General features: G+C 40.5%; 1 protein-coding gene across 5 annotated transcripts in view; it reads right to left on the reverse strand.

The window, feature by feature from the left end:
* Positions 1–427: 427 nt before the first annotated feature.
* The window catches only part of foxp4 (forkhead box P4), a 104,198-nt gene continuing 90,153 nt past the window's right edge, over positions 428–14,472 (reverse strand). For all 5 annotated transcript variants that reach the window (XM_061784704.1, XM_061784706.1, XM_061784703.1 and 2 more), the window contains 7 exons: positions 14,034–14,259; positions 13,826–13,902; positions 13,636–13,737; positions 10,593–10,714; positions 9,948–10,014; positions 7,733–7,905; positions 428–5,249 (listed from right to left, as the gene is read on the reverse strand). In XM_061784704.1, the coding sequence (XP_061640688.1) occupies positions 5,102–5,249; positions 7,733–7,905; positions 9,948–10,014; positions 10,593–10,714; positions 13,636–13,737; positions 13,826–13,902; positions 14,034–14,259 (915 nt within the window). In that variant the 3' untranslated portion in view covers positions 428–5,101. The remainder of the gene's footprint in view (positions 5,250–7,732; positions 7,906–9,947; positions 10,015–10,592; positions 10,715–13,635; positions 13,738–13,825; positions 13,903–14,033; positions 14,260–14,472) is intronic.

Genomic DNA, 14,472 nt, shown 5'->3' on the forward strand with positions numbered 1-14,472 from the left:
GGGTGTGATCTGCCTTTCGCTCGATGTCAGCTGGGATAGGCTCCAGTGACAATATAAGTCACGTAAGAAAATGGATGGATGGCTATTTAGATCTGCTTGGTCATTTGTAGTTATAGCGTTGATATTGGTAAGTTAATACCGCTCCGATAGGGTCACTCCAACTGAGCATTATTATCTTTTTAGGGGCCGACATTTTGATGCAGCCCTTTTGACTCATAGTTACAGACCAAATAAAATCATACACCTTATAATCCAGTATGAGCAATTTTTGATTTTCCACTATACTACAGTAAGTAAATCAATTTTAATTCCCTGTTAATATTTAATAAATGCAAGAATCGTACTATACTACTTCCACAAGTACTACTAATAATGTATTTTCATTCTAATAATAAAAAATCCCTGAAACAACAAGGACACAGAATGGGACAGTGTAATAAGTATTTTATTGCATTTTATAATGCCATTGTCAATAATTAGTACAGATTACATGCAACTAGACCTACTGTACAGTTTTTTATTGTCTGCATGGACAGACACAAGAAGATTCAGGTTACAAATACACAGATATATGCATGTGTGTGTGTGTGTCTGTGTGTTTTATACAGCATGAAAGAAAGGGCAGTGACTGGCATCAACATGGCTACGCGGCATGGAGGCTCCACTCTGTGTCTTAAAGCCACCACCCAGCCCCCCGCCTCTAAGTCTGGTGACATTTGGAAAGAACAAGAACAAGCAACAAAATAAGCAAAGCAATAAAGTGAAATTAAGTAACAACGCACTGAAGAGTCACTGCTGAAAATGTACACGAATTCCTAAGGTTTAACCAGAGGAGAGCTGAAGTGGTCATTCGGACTTGTTTATTACCATCAATGCTTAACTTTGACAGTCCCTTCTCCCCTTTAAAAGATGCCTGAGAACCATCCAATCACAGGCCCCGATTGGGGCTCCGTTTTAGCCACTAAGTCAGCCTGGTCCTACGAGGCCATCAGTCGCACACACATACAAGAGATAACAGCTATCAGTGAAGGTGATCTGTGATGTCAATGGAGACTTTTGGAAGTAGCTCGCTTTCGGTTTGGTTAAGGTATCAATTTGGTTATAGTTCAGGAGTTTGGACTTTGGTAGTCAGGCGAAAAGCTGCATCTCAGAGCGCCAGTCCACATTTTGGTACCATGACCATGCAAAAAAAGAGGATGAGCGTCAACAATGCAAGCATTTGATCTGCCTCTATGGGATTAAGAGAGGAACTGTGTGACCAGTCGCACCCCCATCCCGCCCGCGCATGATTGACAGCTCTGCAGGCCAGAGGTCAGCTAAGGAATGACAAGGGTCAGGGGTCAGAGGGACACAATATTGGCACCTGAAAGACCAAGAGACAGTCCAAATTTGTGTAAAGCAGGAAAGAGGCTGAATATTCTTACACTCGTTTTCTTTTCAGAGGTTTTGGTCCTGTCATTGAGAAAAAAAAGTCCTTCTGAGGTATCAATACATAATGAAGGAAATTTTTAGTTCATCCATTTGTGTTTTTCTCCTTAAAAACGCATAAATGCAGTACAGAGACAAAAAAGTATCAAAATAGACCTAGCTAAGATAAATATACAAACAGATCTTACCTAAAACCACTGATCTAGCTTTTACTCTTTTAACTTTTTTTTTTTTTTTTTTTTTTTTTTTTGGCGATAATACACTTTCTAAAAAAAATCAGCGTCCCAGACGTTTTTATGAAGAACTGAAAACATGGAAACAAAAGAAAACTATCAAAACCAAGATACCTGCAGTACTTAATATGATAAATACATATAGTTCAGCATTAGCAGTACAGTATAGGAACCAGAGCTGCAAGGTTTACAATAGCTAAACAGGTGCAGAAAACACACAAAAAAATAAGCAGAAATGAAAGGAAAGAATGCCCTGGAGAGATAAGTCAATCATTAATATACAAGAATACATCATGTTATGCCAAGAAATCTTACGCGGCGACCTGTGAACAATCTTTATAAAAGCGACTTGTTGACAGGTGTATCTTAAAGCACAAGTTCATCTACATATTCGACTGAATGCAGCAGTTCCTCTTGTTTGGACTGAAGGAGCCATGATGAGTGTGTATTTGTGTGTGTCCTCTTGGGGAGTGGTTACTGCTTTTTGGGGGGGGTCTTTGGATATTTGGTCAGAGCCTCTGTTTGCACAAACCCATGTAGCCCTGCTTCAATGCTTCTGTGCCACCCTTGAGTGTGTGTGTGTGTGTGATAAATTCTGCCTATCATCACACCTGATAACAGTTTCCCTGCAACAGCACATTGCCCCAATCATCTCCATCATGGTTCTCCATCATGCTTCACTTGCGTGACACTTTGAGCTGCAGAGAGCGCTTCAGGTCGCAGCTAAGGCGAGGTAGTCTTCACAGTTCATCATGTTTGTTTTTGGGCTGAAACACACGCGTCAGGGAGTCCACATATTGTTATTATTGAGGAAGAATGTAGGGGGGGAAATATTGAGGAGAGTTCCAAAAGGAGGTAGTGTTCTTTTTGGTCTGTCTTTTTGCGTCTTTTTTTTTTTTTTGTTTTGTTTTGTTTTTTGTAAGAAATACGTTGCTGTGTGAATGCAAAGCTTCTTCAATTAAATAAAATGGTGTGAAGTGCAAAAGTTAAGAATGAAATTGTGAACTTTTTTTTTTTTTTTTTAATACATGACGTCACTTGGTTGTTGTCCTCTTACATTGGTATCATTTTTAGTATTATCATTTGTTCCCTCTTATGGAAAGATTCCTCGCTACACATATTTGGAATGACTTAGTCCTGGGATTGTGTTTGGAACACACTTTAGCCTGAGCATGGCAGAGACATGCTTTCACCTCTAAGTGCTTTTTCTTTTGCCTTTGTAAGAGGAACTGTGCATGTTTAATACTTATTTGTAGCAAGGAGTATTAGGGCCACATTGAAAATAGAGACAAATATACTACGAGAATAAATTACAATGTTATGAGAAAAAAGTTACAATTTAGTATAAGTTTGACAAACAATGAAATGAATTGTCATATCATCAGTATAACATTTGTATCTCTTCCTGAGGAAGAACTAAACACGGAAATCTTTTTGTCAGTTATCAAGCAGTTGTGATTTAACAAATATTAAATAATGCAAGAATTTGACATTCAATTGATGAAATTACATTTTTATGCCCGGAATATGACACATTTTTACTGAACAAAATTTTGATTTTTTTTCTCATACTTATTTTTAGTGTAACCTTAATACTCCTTTGTATATTTGGCCTCATACCGAATAGGAGCAGTTTGTAACCGAAAAAAAGCTTTCAATTCAAATTCGTAGTTTGCTTCTCACACTTTGGTTTGCGGGAATGGTCAGCACTGTAAGTCCTTTTTAACTTTCAAACGATATTAAAAAATAAAATAAAAATAAAAAGAGTTCAAACTACTGGTTCGTTGTCTTTTGGACAGTTCTTTAAGAATACAAAGGAAACTGAAATAACGGGGGTGAAACAAACTACAGGGTTTTTGGTTTTCTAAATACTTCTTTGGTTACCTGTAACAAAAATAAGATGGGCGTAAGAAGCAGAGAATAGATTTGAAAAATAACAAATGTTAAATTTGGTATGGCAGTGTGGAAAAAGCAAAAAAAAAAAAAAGAAAAAAAAAATCTCACGTGATATTCCTTTAACACATCCTCACACACTGAATCATAGATAGCATTGACACGGTAACTAATCACGAGCACAGAGCTTTGAATCGAGCCACGTTTTGGTATCCCACGCAAAGAAGTCCCCCCTTGTTTCTTTATGAAATTGGAACCTTTGTGGGATGAGGTATTCTCTGACTGCATTAATATATATTTATATATCTTTTTTTAAAGCATTACTCATATCTCTCAACTAAATAAACAATAAAAATAACTGAATGTGACAAAATGTAAAAAAAAAAAAAAGAATGCTTTTAAATTATTTGCTTGACTAATGCTAACTTTTAAGTGCTATTTCCAAATTTCTAGGCTGCTACACCTGGGAGTGAAAGGGGGGGGGGGGGGGGGGGTTGAGGGAGACAATACTGCGCTTTCTCTTTTTTCATACTCGGAATGGTGTGGAAAACAAACAAACAAATCAAATGCAAGAATAAACCAGCATTGGCAGAAAAGATACATCGAAACAGAAACACCACCGTGGAAATAATGCTCCTCAAAAATAAAGAATGATAATAACATCAAATAAAAAAAAAGGAAACGATAAAGCTACCACGTTTTTTTCCCATGTCGTTGACAGGTTCCTTTTTTTTTTTTTTTTTTTTTTTTTTTTTTAAAGTCACAATATATCTATAGACACTTCCCGGCTATTTTCTTCTATGAGTGTTCCAAACTCATCCCTCCATCCCAAACAAAGGAGGAGAGATAGCACTGGATGTTCCTTTTCTTGCAGTCTTTTTGGGTGGCTGGGACAATGTCTTTTTCTTCTTTTTTTAATATCTCACAAGCAAAGAGGGGCCGCACCTCCCCCCAGTCAGGGATTTGGAGACGGGAGCTCTCCACGTGTTGGGGTGCAGTCCGAGGTCTTCTTTGAAAGCATCTTCCTCTCTTCCCATCCTGAAGCCCAAAAGTTTGGTTTGGATGTGATGAAGAAGACTGACTAAAGTGTGTAGGGAGATGGAAAGATATACTGCACAGACTCCTGGTGAATGCTCCAAATCTATATACACATAGTCACACACGCGTGTACGTGGGTCTACATGGTTAGCCAGTCAGCCTGAGTGAGGAGGAAAAGATGTTGCATCCAAACCTCGTTGGGTTTCCACAGAGAGACTGAAGAAGGCTTCGACTAGAGAAGGAGTGCGCCAGTGTGGGTTTATGTGTGTGCGTGTGTGTTTGTGGAAAGAGATGTGACGTTAAAGCAGTGCTCCACAGACTTAAAGTAACGAAGGTCTTCAAACCCTGTTTGGAGTTTCTCAATGTCATCCTTGGTTGCTTGCTCATAACAACAAATAAAAATAAAAACATTCTCGTTTTTTTTCTATTCTCTCGTTTTGCTCAAGTGTAGCTATCGTTTCTTCTGCTGACTAAGCCCCGCCCCTCCGATCCCGCCGGTCGGATCCGTCTTACTCCAGATCATCGGCGGGGAGGTCGTCCTCCAGGTCACGGTCGTCGCTCGGCAACGGCAAGTTGTGGCTAATCCCGGCCAGGAGGGAGATGGGCCGACAATCCTCCTCGATCTCAGTGGGCTCCTCCTTTACGTGGACCGCGTGGCTGCGGGAGGCATGAGCACACGTTAATGAGTGACATCGACACTCTCTCTTTATTGATCACAGTGGAATGTTGTCGTAATAAAGAATTTGAATTCTTCTTAGTGTTGAAATGTGGAAAATCTGCTCCAGCAAAGTTGTCTTTCCATTGACCCCCAAAATGTAGAATCTATTTTTCATTTGAGCTAAGAGCTCCCTCTTCTTTAAACATTTTTAAAAAGTTATAAAACCAACTTTCTGACTATCCAGTAAGTCTTGATTCTTATTAACTGTATAATGTTTTGTTTTTTTAACAATGTAAAGCACTTTGTGAGTCATTCTCTATGAGAAACACGATCTAATTTACTTGCCTACTTTATGTATGGTTGAGTACCGATACCAGATATCGATATCCGGCCGATACCAGCCACTGATACTTGAGGCAATAAAATCTGATATCAAGTAAGTAGTTGGTGCTACACTGCTGCATTTTGACACATCGAATGATCATGTGTATCAGAAAGACAGGTCTTTGTTCACAATTATATGTAATTTTGTTAATTGAAATTTTATGTATCAAGAGTACAAATGGCTGATATTTCGTAGACAGAGCAGTTTAGCGGTCATAAGATTATACCGATCACGCAGACCGCTCATTATCCAATGATGCAATGAAGCAATTGGGAGGTGATTGTTTATTCACACAATGCAGTGACGGTGCAGTACCATAAAAGTGCAAAGAAATGGATGATTTCGTTGTCCCCACACTATTTTTGTTATTTTCCTAACTAAAAGGTGCATTTGATTGTTGTTACTTGTTTATTTACACATGAAGGATACAGTTTTACTGGCGTGTTAAGCGCGCAATGCATTGTGGATTAATTATTCATACTGAAGTGTGTGGTAATAAATCGTAACATAATAAGGACTGACTTACCAAAGGACTTACAATAATCTAAATAATATTGACAATAAAAAGTAAGAACTTTCAACTTCGTTTGTAGTCTGTAGACTGTGAGCTGGTTTAACGCACTGCACGGTAAGTGCTTTCCCCCCCCCGTCTATCACCCACAGCTTTGCTAGTTAAACAGTTGCATAATCTTGTCACCTTTTTTCGGTCTTCGCATCAAAATTACAATGGTGTGTGTGTGTGCCCAATATACACGCAAGCACAAATGCATGCACACGCACAAATGCACAGTTGTGGCCTTCATGTACCACAATCTGCATCTATCTATCAGTTTAGAGTCTTTAGAGAAGTGTACTGAGAATGGTGTGCTTGTTTACTGTATCTGGTATGTGAAGTCTGCACTAAGTTGCTCATTTAATGTGGCTTCAACTACACTAATATTTAAGTTATTGGTTCATGTCGATGCGGCACGGTGGACGACTGGTTAAAGCGTCTGAGGACCTGGGTTCAATCCCCGGCCCCGCCTGTGTGGAGTTTGCATGTTCTTCCCGTGCCTGCGTGGGTTTTCTCCGGGCACTCCGGTTTCCTCCCACATCCCCAAAAAACATGCATGGTAGGTTAATTGACGGCTCTAAATTGCCCGTAGGTGTGAATGTGATTGCGGACGGTTGTTTGTTTGTATGTGCCCTGCGATTGGCTGGCAACCAGTTCAGGGTGTACCCCGCTTCCTACCCGAAGATAGCTGGCATAGGCTCCAGCACTCCCGCAACCCTTGTGTGGATAAGCGGCTCAGAAAATGGCGTGTATTATCAAGTAATAGGTTCAGTTAAACTAATGCTTTTTTTTTCTACTGCCACTTGACAGCTGCTGAAAGTAATTAAAAAGTTACTTTTTTTCTAACTTAGTTACTTTTGAAATCAAGTAATCAGTAAAGTAACCAAGTTACTTTTTCAAGGTGACTGTGGCAACACTGACCCCGGCTCTCGCCCAGAGTCAGCTGGGATAGGCTCCAGCATGCCCGTGACCCTAGTGAGGATAAGTGGTATGGAAAATGGATGGATGGAATACAAGTGGTATTGGTATTCGGTGTTGGTTTGTAGTCAAGAGTGAATTCTCGTATTGGTTTGAAAAAAAGTGGTATCGGACATCCCTAACCTACTTAGTATTGTTTCCTAAAATATCATGGGAAGTCGTGCATTTACATGTTCGGAAGTTCAACCCGAAAATGACACTGCCAAGAAAGTCATTTGTAACTACCTAAATCAGGATTTCCCAAACGTTTTCAGCTCAAGACAAACAAATAACTATTAATGGGGAAAAAAAGACAAGGTGTCCCCGATTGATGATCGAATTGTAAAGACACACAATTAAATAACGTTACTGGAGGCTTATGTCATCTTAGTTTATGGTGTAATGTAGAATAATGTGAAAACATTCTGTTCAGTTGTCATTAGTTGGTTGGAATTGGTTATGAACACCATTTCTTTCTCAGATAGAGAGCATCTCCAATGGTCTGATATAGTATAAACGTACAATTATTATAACAATAGAACATAGTGTGTGTGTGTGTGTGTGTGTGTGTGCGGGCGCGCGTGTACCAGTACTGCTGTGGGCTGAGTGTGGGACTGCAGCTGCCGTTGCTGTTGACCTGCTCCACGGTGGAGCTGACATCATCATGGCCCACGTGCAGCATGTTGAGGCTGGCTGCAGATGGAGGGGTCACCAGGGAGGGGCTGTTGAGCAGGGACAGACTGCTCTCTGCCAGGGCGGCCTACACAAACACACATCATTTTATGTAATCCACATAGCTCTTATTTCTTCAAGACATATGAGGGATTACTTCACAGGTAACTATTAAAATGCTCGATCAGGTGTGTCAGAACTGCACCCATTTGTAGCTTGTCTGTTTTTTAAGCGGCCTGTGGCTTGTACTAAAATTAACATTTGACAAGCTCCACACTCTTTGCCCTCATTGTACGACTTACTTTCAACGCTGGGTGGCAAGGCAAGAGAACTGTACTCATTGCTCATTTCCACCAGTCACAGATAATTTGGTAAGATGTGCCTCGGTGTACCACGGTGCTCCGTTAGGTGCGTTGGCTGTGACTGCATTTGTGTACTTAATTTAGTTTTTTCCCACCGGTGCGACGTTTCTAAAAAAAGGGGGTGTGGGAGCAGCGTGATAAGTGTGGGTGTCAAAACCTTTCATCAAGTGCAACGGCCCTTACTAGTACTAATTTTACTACGACTAATAATGATAACAATACTGCACTGGAATTACAGTTTATAGAGCTGTTATAGATTTGTTAAAAAATGCAAAGAAACTGTTTACAAATAAAATAATAACAACATTTCTATTCATAACACTCCAATGAACAAAGAAAATTCAGTTACAGCAGACAATAACATGAATTGCGGTTGTTTTCTTTCTGCTCAGTGTTAAGGTCAGCTTCGACCCAGTACACACAAAGACAATTGGGCTGTTTTGTCCCAATTTTGCCACTTCCTTACCAAGGATGTGAAATGTTTTCCAAGATTATCCAATAAGATTTTCCCTAGGTCTGAGGTTTCTTAAAAGTGGATTTGTGCTGATAATATTGTCTGAAACGGGCTGAGGCCAACAATCTTAAATATTGAATGCGTCAATATTTACAACCCCAAATTATCAAATAAAAAAAATCTTTAAGGATTTGAAAAATCCTTATTTTTTTACCAGGCGTTAGCATAGATTGCTCTTATTTTGGTTCTGAATGTGGGGTTGTGATTCTACTGCTGCTCAGCATTATTCTTCGTTGGACACAGGGCAGCTGCTAGTCACCCTGAATCCTTGACTTTTGCTTTGTCACCAAGCTGAGGATAAGTGGCACGGAAAATGGATAGATGGATGGTTATATGTGTAACACATACTTACTGTATATACTTGTACAAAAGCAATATATAATTGCTTAGTATATGTTCACCTACAATGATGGATTGATTTTAACACATTAAATGAACTACAGGTGAACAATGTGGCCCTTGCATCCTGCAATGTTCCGAATGTGGCCTTTAGAAGCAGAAGTTTGGACACCCCTGTGCTAGATCATCTCTGAACGATGCTTTCATACTTTGGAGGCTACGACTTGGCAAACCACTAGGGGGCACTTATACACAGTACATTCCAGCTAGTCTTGTGCATGCACATGGAAAAGACTGTCAAAAGTCTGCGTGTTCACCCGAAAGCCTCAACAGGCATGTTGAGGGAGACTGAGCCACAACCGCAATATAAACACACACACAAACACGTGAAGCGTCAACTTCAGGGAGAGGAAACAAGTGCCCCAACAGAGGGCAGCTTCTGTCACCGCTCCAAACACACTGGCATCCAGCTGCTGGATTGGATAATCACATCCACCCTGCTGCCCTCCTACATACGCAAAAATAAAAAGGACAAACGATGTGGGGAACTCTCATCGGCTTAGGGATGTTGTTGTTGTTTTTGTTTTTTGTTTGCTGCCAGGGGCCGCAATTTTATGCAGTAACCTTAAACTACTTGACGCCTTGTGCCAAATTGCATGTGGCTGTGTGTGTGTGTGTGTGTGTGTGGGGGGGGGGGGGGGGGTGGTGCCTGTGTATGAGGGAGCTGGGAGGTGAGGTTCATGTGGGAGAAGAGGGAGGTGGTGCGAACGTCGTTAGGGAATCTGCTAATTATAAAAGGGAATTGATATTAGTGTCCTTGATTGTGATTGGCTGGTGTGTGTGTGTGTGTGTGTGTGTGTGCTTGCGTGCGTGTGGCGGAGGGAGAGAAAGATGGAGTAGGAGGGCATTCCTTACCTGGTAGCTGGCATTTAGGGATCCAAAGCCCAGGCCTGAAATCATGTTTTTCACCAGAGTGGGACTCCTACACACACACACACACACACGCACACGCACACACACACCCACCCACACACACAACGGAAAGAGAGAGAGAGAGAGAGAGAGAATAGGAGAGCAATGAGGATGCCAGATTGGGCACATATGTGAAAATGTCACGTCATCATCAAGCTTAAAACAAATTTCACAAATATGTTGCTATAAGTAGAAACACATACAGACTGTAAACAGATGCTTAAACACACACAATAGCAAACTGTCTGATAGCTGATGTGCAGGCGTGTGTCTATATGTGAGTGAGTGTGTGTGTGTGTGTGTGTGTGTGTGCAATTAATTATTTTTTGGCAACTGGAGGGAACATCTGTTTGCATTCACTAACAAGGTTTATTCCTCCTGTGCATCTCACACAGCTGCTTGCTAATGGTGTTGACTAACAGGGAACACACGCACACACACAACGCACGAACAGTAAATGTAGGTCTATTTAGGCAATCAGCATGCCAGCACCAATAAGCTCATGCTCAGATCAACCTCGAGTGTGTAAAGGACACCTATGTGCATGAGACTGTGTATCTGTGTGTTCACGCATGTATGTGAGCGTACCCGGTCATCTTTGGTGGTCTCCTCTTTTGGTATTCAACTTCATCCACAGTCCACACGGCCCCCTTCACATTCTCAACACGAACAAAACACTTGTGCAGACTCAGGTTGTGGCGCACAGCATTCTGGGAAAGGAGAACAAGAGGAGACATATTTCATTTTATTTCATTTAAAATGTTTTAATTGCTGTTTTTGATTTAATTGTTTTCTCTTCATACAAATAAAAAATGTGAAATGACAAAACAATAACAATTTAGTTGGAAATCACATGACTAATGTTCGAACTGGAATGTTTTCAGGTAAAAAGGCCAAACCTTGCACTCTACAGTTCATTATTTCAAAATAGTTCACTGTATTCCTAAGCTTGCTGTGTATAAAAAAAATGAATTAAAGCCTTTTCAAGTACCAAAAATTAAATTGTTTACAATAATTGCAGTGTAAGCTATTTCAAGTTACTAAGCGGTATTAGTGCCCCATTTAACAAAAATCCTGTTTTTATGAAAATAATATACTTCATTTTACAGGAATATAATCATAAAAGAGAAGAGCTATTTTTACAAGAATTTTAAAAAACATTTTCCAGAATAAAGTATTATTATTATGTGAAAAAAAATATTTATACAGGTGACCTGATGATGATGATAAGAATAAAGTCCCATTATTACAGGGAAAAAAAACAATGTTAGTAATGAATAAAAATCACATTAGTAGAAGAATGAACTCATATTTTGCTACTTGAAATTTAAAACTGGAATGAGTCCTCAAACTGGGTGCATTTAATACAAATGTAGGTATTGTATTTAAGAGACAGGAGAAGGGACATCAGGTAAATTATTATTTTTTAAATATATGATAAATATTTCTTTATAAACATACTACAGCCGTGTGTGTCTGCTGTGTGCCAGGCAGCATTATTTTATCTCTCTTTTGTTATCTGTCATCATCAAGCACACACACACACACAGACTCAGACAGACACACCGCTATCTTGGTGTGTCTGTCCTCCCCCCCCCCCCCAGGGACAGGCCTCCCTTTTCATCTGCCATTTGTAGTGTGTTCATGCCCAATTTCATTACCAATTTTAATTCGTCTATAATTAAATCCTGCATATTCTCTCTGACATGCTGTTCTCAGCCGAGAGGGAGGGACAGGCCAGGCATGCATCACTCGTTGCCATAATTACACACACATTCACACACACATTCGCACAAACACACATAATTACACAAGCCATAATCAGCGCAGGAATCCTATCGCCCCCGCATCCCTTCAACCCCTGAGCCGCGATGCTAAGTTTTGTAAATGAGTCTGACCCCAATCTCCGCCTGCCACCCTGACGACACACTCTCACTCAAACACACACGCGCACGGAAAGACACAGACACACACACGTTCGACAGACCGCTGCTATGAAGGCGTTATTTGCATTTGTCTCCGTGATGAAAGCCTGATTCTCCCAGTTAAAATATTAGGAGTCATTTAGAGAGGGTCACAACACTCATGTCGCTCATCCATCCAGCTCAGAAGGCCCAATTGAAAAAACAACATTTAATTGTCTACAATACCAAAACAGAATCTGGGTGAAAAATCCTTCCACTGTACTATATGTCTTAGCTTTGTGATTACTTTAGTAAGATGTAATTTTAAATTACATTTGGAAAAGATCTTTTCAAATGATCTTTACTGTTTGGGACCGAAATGCAACAGTTATCGAATAAAACCCATTCTTTTAGGGCTCTAATTCATACCGCAATGGCTCGTATCATTTTCCCTGTTTTTCTTGTCTTGTCCTCTTTCTCCGGTCCTGCCGTTCTCTGATCAATGACTTCCACTCACTTGACACCGCTGCGCTCCTCATGAACTTTAACAGCTTATTAAGGGGCATACATCTCCACGGCCCTATTTGACTCACTGGGCTGCTGTATAAATACATGAGGCCAAAGCAGAGTCATATTTTAAGGCCTATATATTTATTCAGTAAAAGCTATATTTAAAGATGTGGAGGTATCTAGATATTCTAGGCTGTGCCCATCTCTTTACCCTTTCTGTGTCCCCATCGCTTGCTCCCACTGGCCTCAGTTTTGGGACTCTGAGGAAGAAGGTCAGGGCCTTTCTGCACCCCTTTTCCTCCACGTTCATACTCTCACTCTCTCTTGGGGCGCTGCCACTCACATCAGTGAGAGGTTTCTGCTGAAATGGGTCAGCACCTACAATGGTGGAGATATGTGTGCCGTGTGTGTGTGTGTTGTAATGAGGCACTCACTGGATGTGCAGCGTGAGGTGAGACAATGGCAGAGGCCCGAGAGGACAACTTGGAGGAAAACGTGAGCGTAAAGTGTCTCATCAAAGACAGAAAGAGCCAATAACTGTCCAATCAGTTATGTGTTTGAGGGGCCGAGGTAAGTCTGAGCGAAAGTGGGTATTGTATAATTTACTACCATGAATAGAATCAATATGCGCTTTAAATTAGGGCTTGAATAGTGGATATTGACCATTTCTCATGTTTCAATAACACCAGATGCTGCACTTAAACTTTGATTCATTCACTGTGGTCCAACATTTTTCTATTATTTTGACCCTTTTATACTTTTACATATTCGAGCTGATAAAAATCTTGCAACCACACTCTATTGCTTGATTTCAAAAGCAAATTACTTCTGAGAAAAATAATGAGATTTAAGTGAAAATGAGTAATTTGGAAATGACAGAAATTAAGTTAAAATTGTAGGACAACAAAGTTATACTTTTATGTGAATAAAGTCAGAATATTATGAAAATATATTTATACTTTTACTGAGTAGTGAGTAAAGTTAAAGCATTACAAGAATGTTACAGTAAATCTGTGAGGATAAATGTCATAATATTATAAGAATGAAATTGAGAATTTACAGGAATACAGTTGTCATTTTGATATTTTGATAGAACTTTCTTCTCATAACAGTTTTTTTAATCAACATTTCATTATTGTTTTCTTTTCAATGTGCTTATAATACTCCACTACATTTAGTTAGAGAAGGTGTAATGCGTGTGTTTCATGTGCCTTTACCTTCCACGTGGCCGTGTTTCTCCTAAAGTAGGCAAACTTTCGTGTAAACCAGTTATAGATCTCGTTCAAAGTCAACTGTCTGTCAGGAGACTCCAGAATGGCCTGTAAGCATGGAAAGACGAGTGCAAAGTAAGAGGAGAAGACGGTCGGAGAGAAGACGCACAGGAGGCGGAGGAGTGAGGAGACTTACATGACGTATAAGAGAGGCGTAGGTAAAAGGAGGCCTGACATCAGCGTTCTTGTAGAACTCACAGTTCTGAGCCAGCTCTGAATTAATACCGCCCCCCCAAAAAACATCAGAATTTGTCTCAATACATACAATCGAACACCTCTAAAAGCCATAAACATTTAAATGACACAGGTCAAACAACCAAAGACAGTGGAGGATGTCAGCCTACCTGAGGCGATGGGGGTGCAGTATTTGTCGGAGTTGCGCCTACGTATGGCCCCGACACCGTGTGCGTGGGAGTGGGAGTGTGTGTGAAGGCTGGAGGAGCTGATGACCGAGGGTCCCTGGCGCAGTGGAGTGATGGGGGTGGCAGCTGAGGTGGGGGGGTGAGGAAGACCCTCTGGGTAGAGGTCACTGTCCCGCTTTAACAGCGAGCCACTGGAAGCCAGGTTCAACTGAGTAGACACAAAGATGTCGGTCATGTAGGGTAAGGAAACAACACATATTTGTTATATCCAGACGCACAACTTATTCAAATAAGAAATCATTCAGGAGTTGGACTAGATTCATTAATTCCCTCTGCAACTTAAGTCTTCCAGAATATTAGCAAAACCTTTGCGACAATGGGATGGGAACAGTTTGCAGAAGGTGCTTTTTTATTCCAGCAT

This window comes from Phyllopteryx taeniolatus, chromosome 9 (assembly GCF_024500385.1).
Source record: "Phyllopteryx taeniolatus isolate TA_2022b chromosome 9, UOR_Ptae_1.2, whole genome shotgun sequence".
NCBI lineage: Eukaryota > Metazoa > Chordata > Actinopteri > Syngnathiformes > Syngnathidae > Phyllopteryx > Phyllopteryx taeniolatus.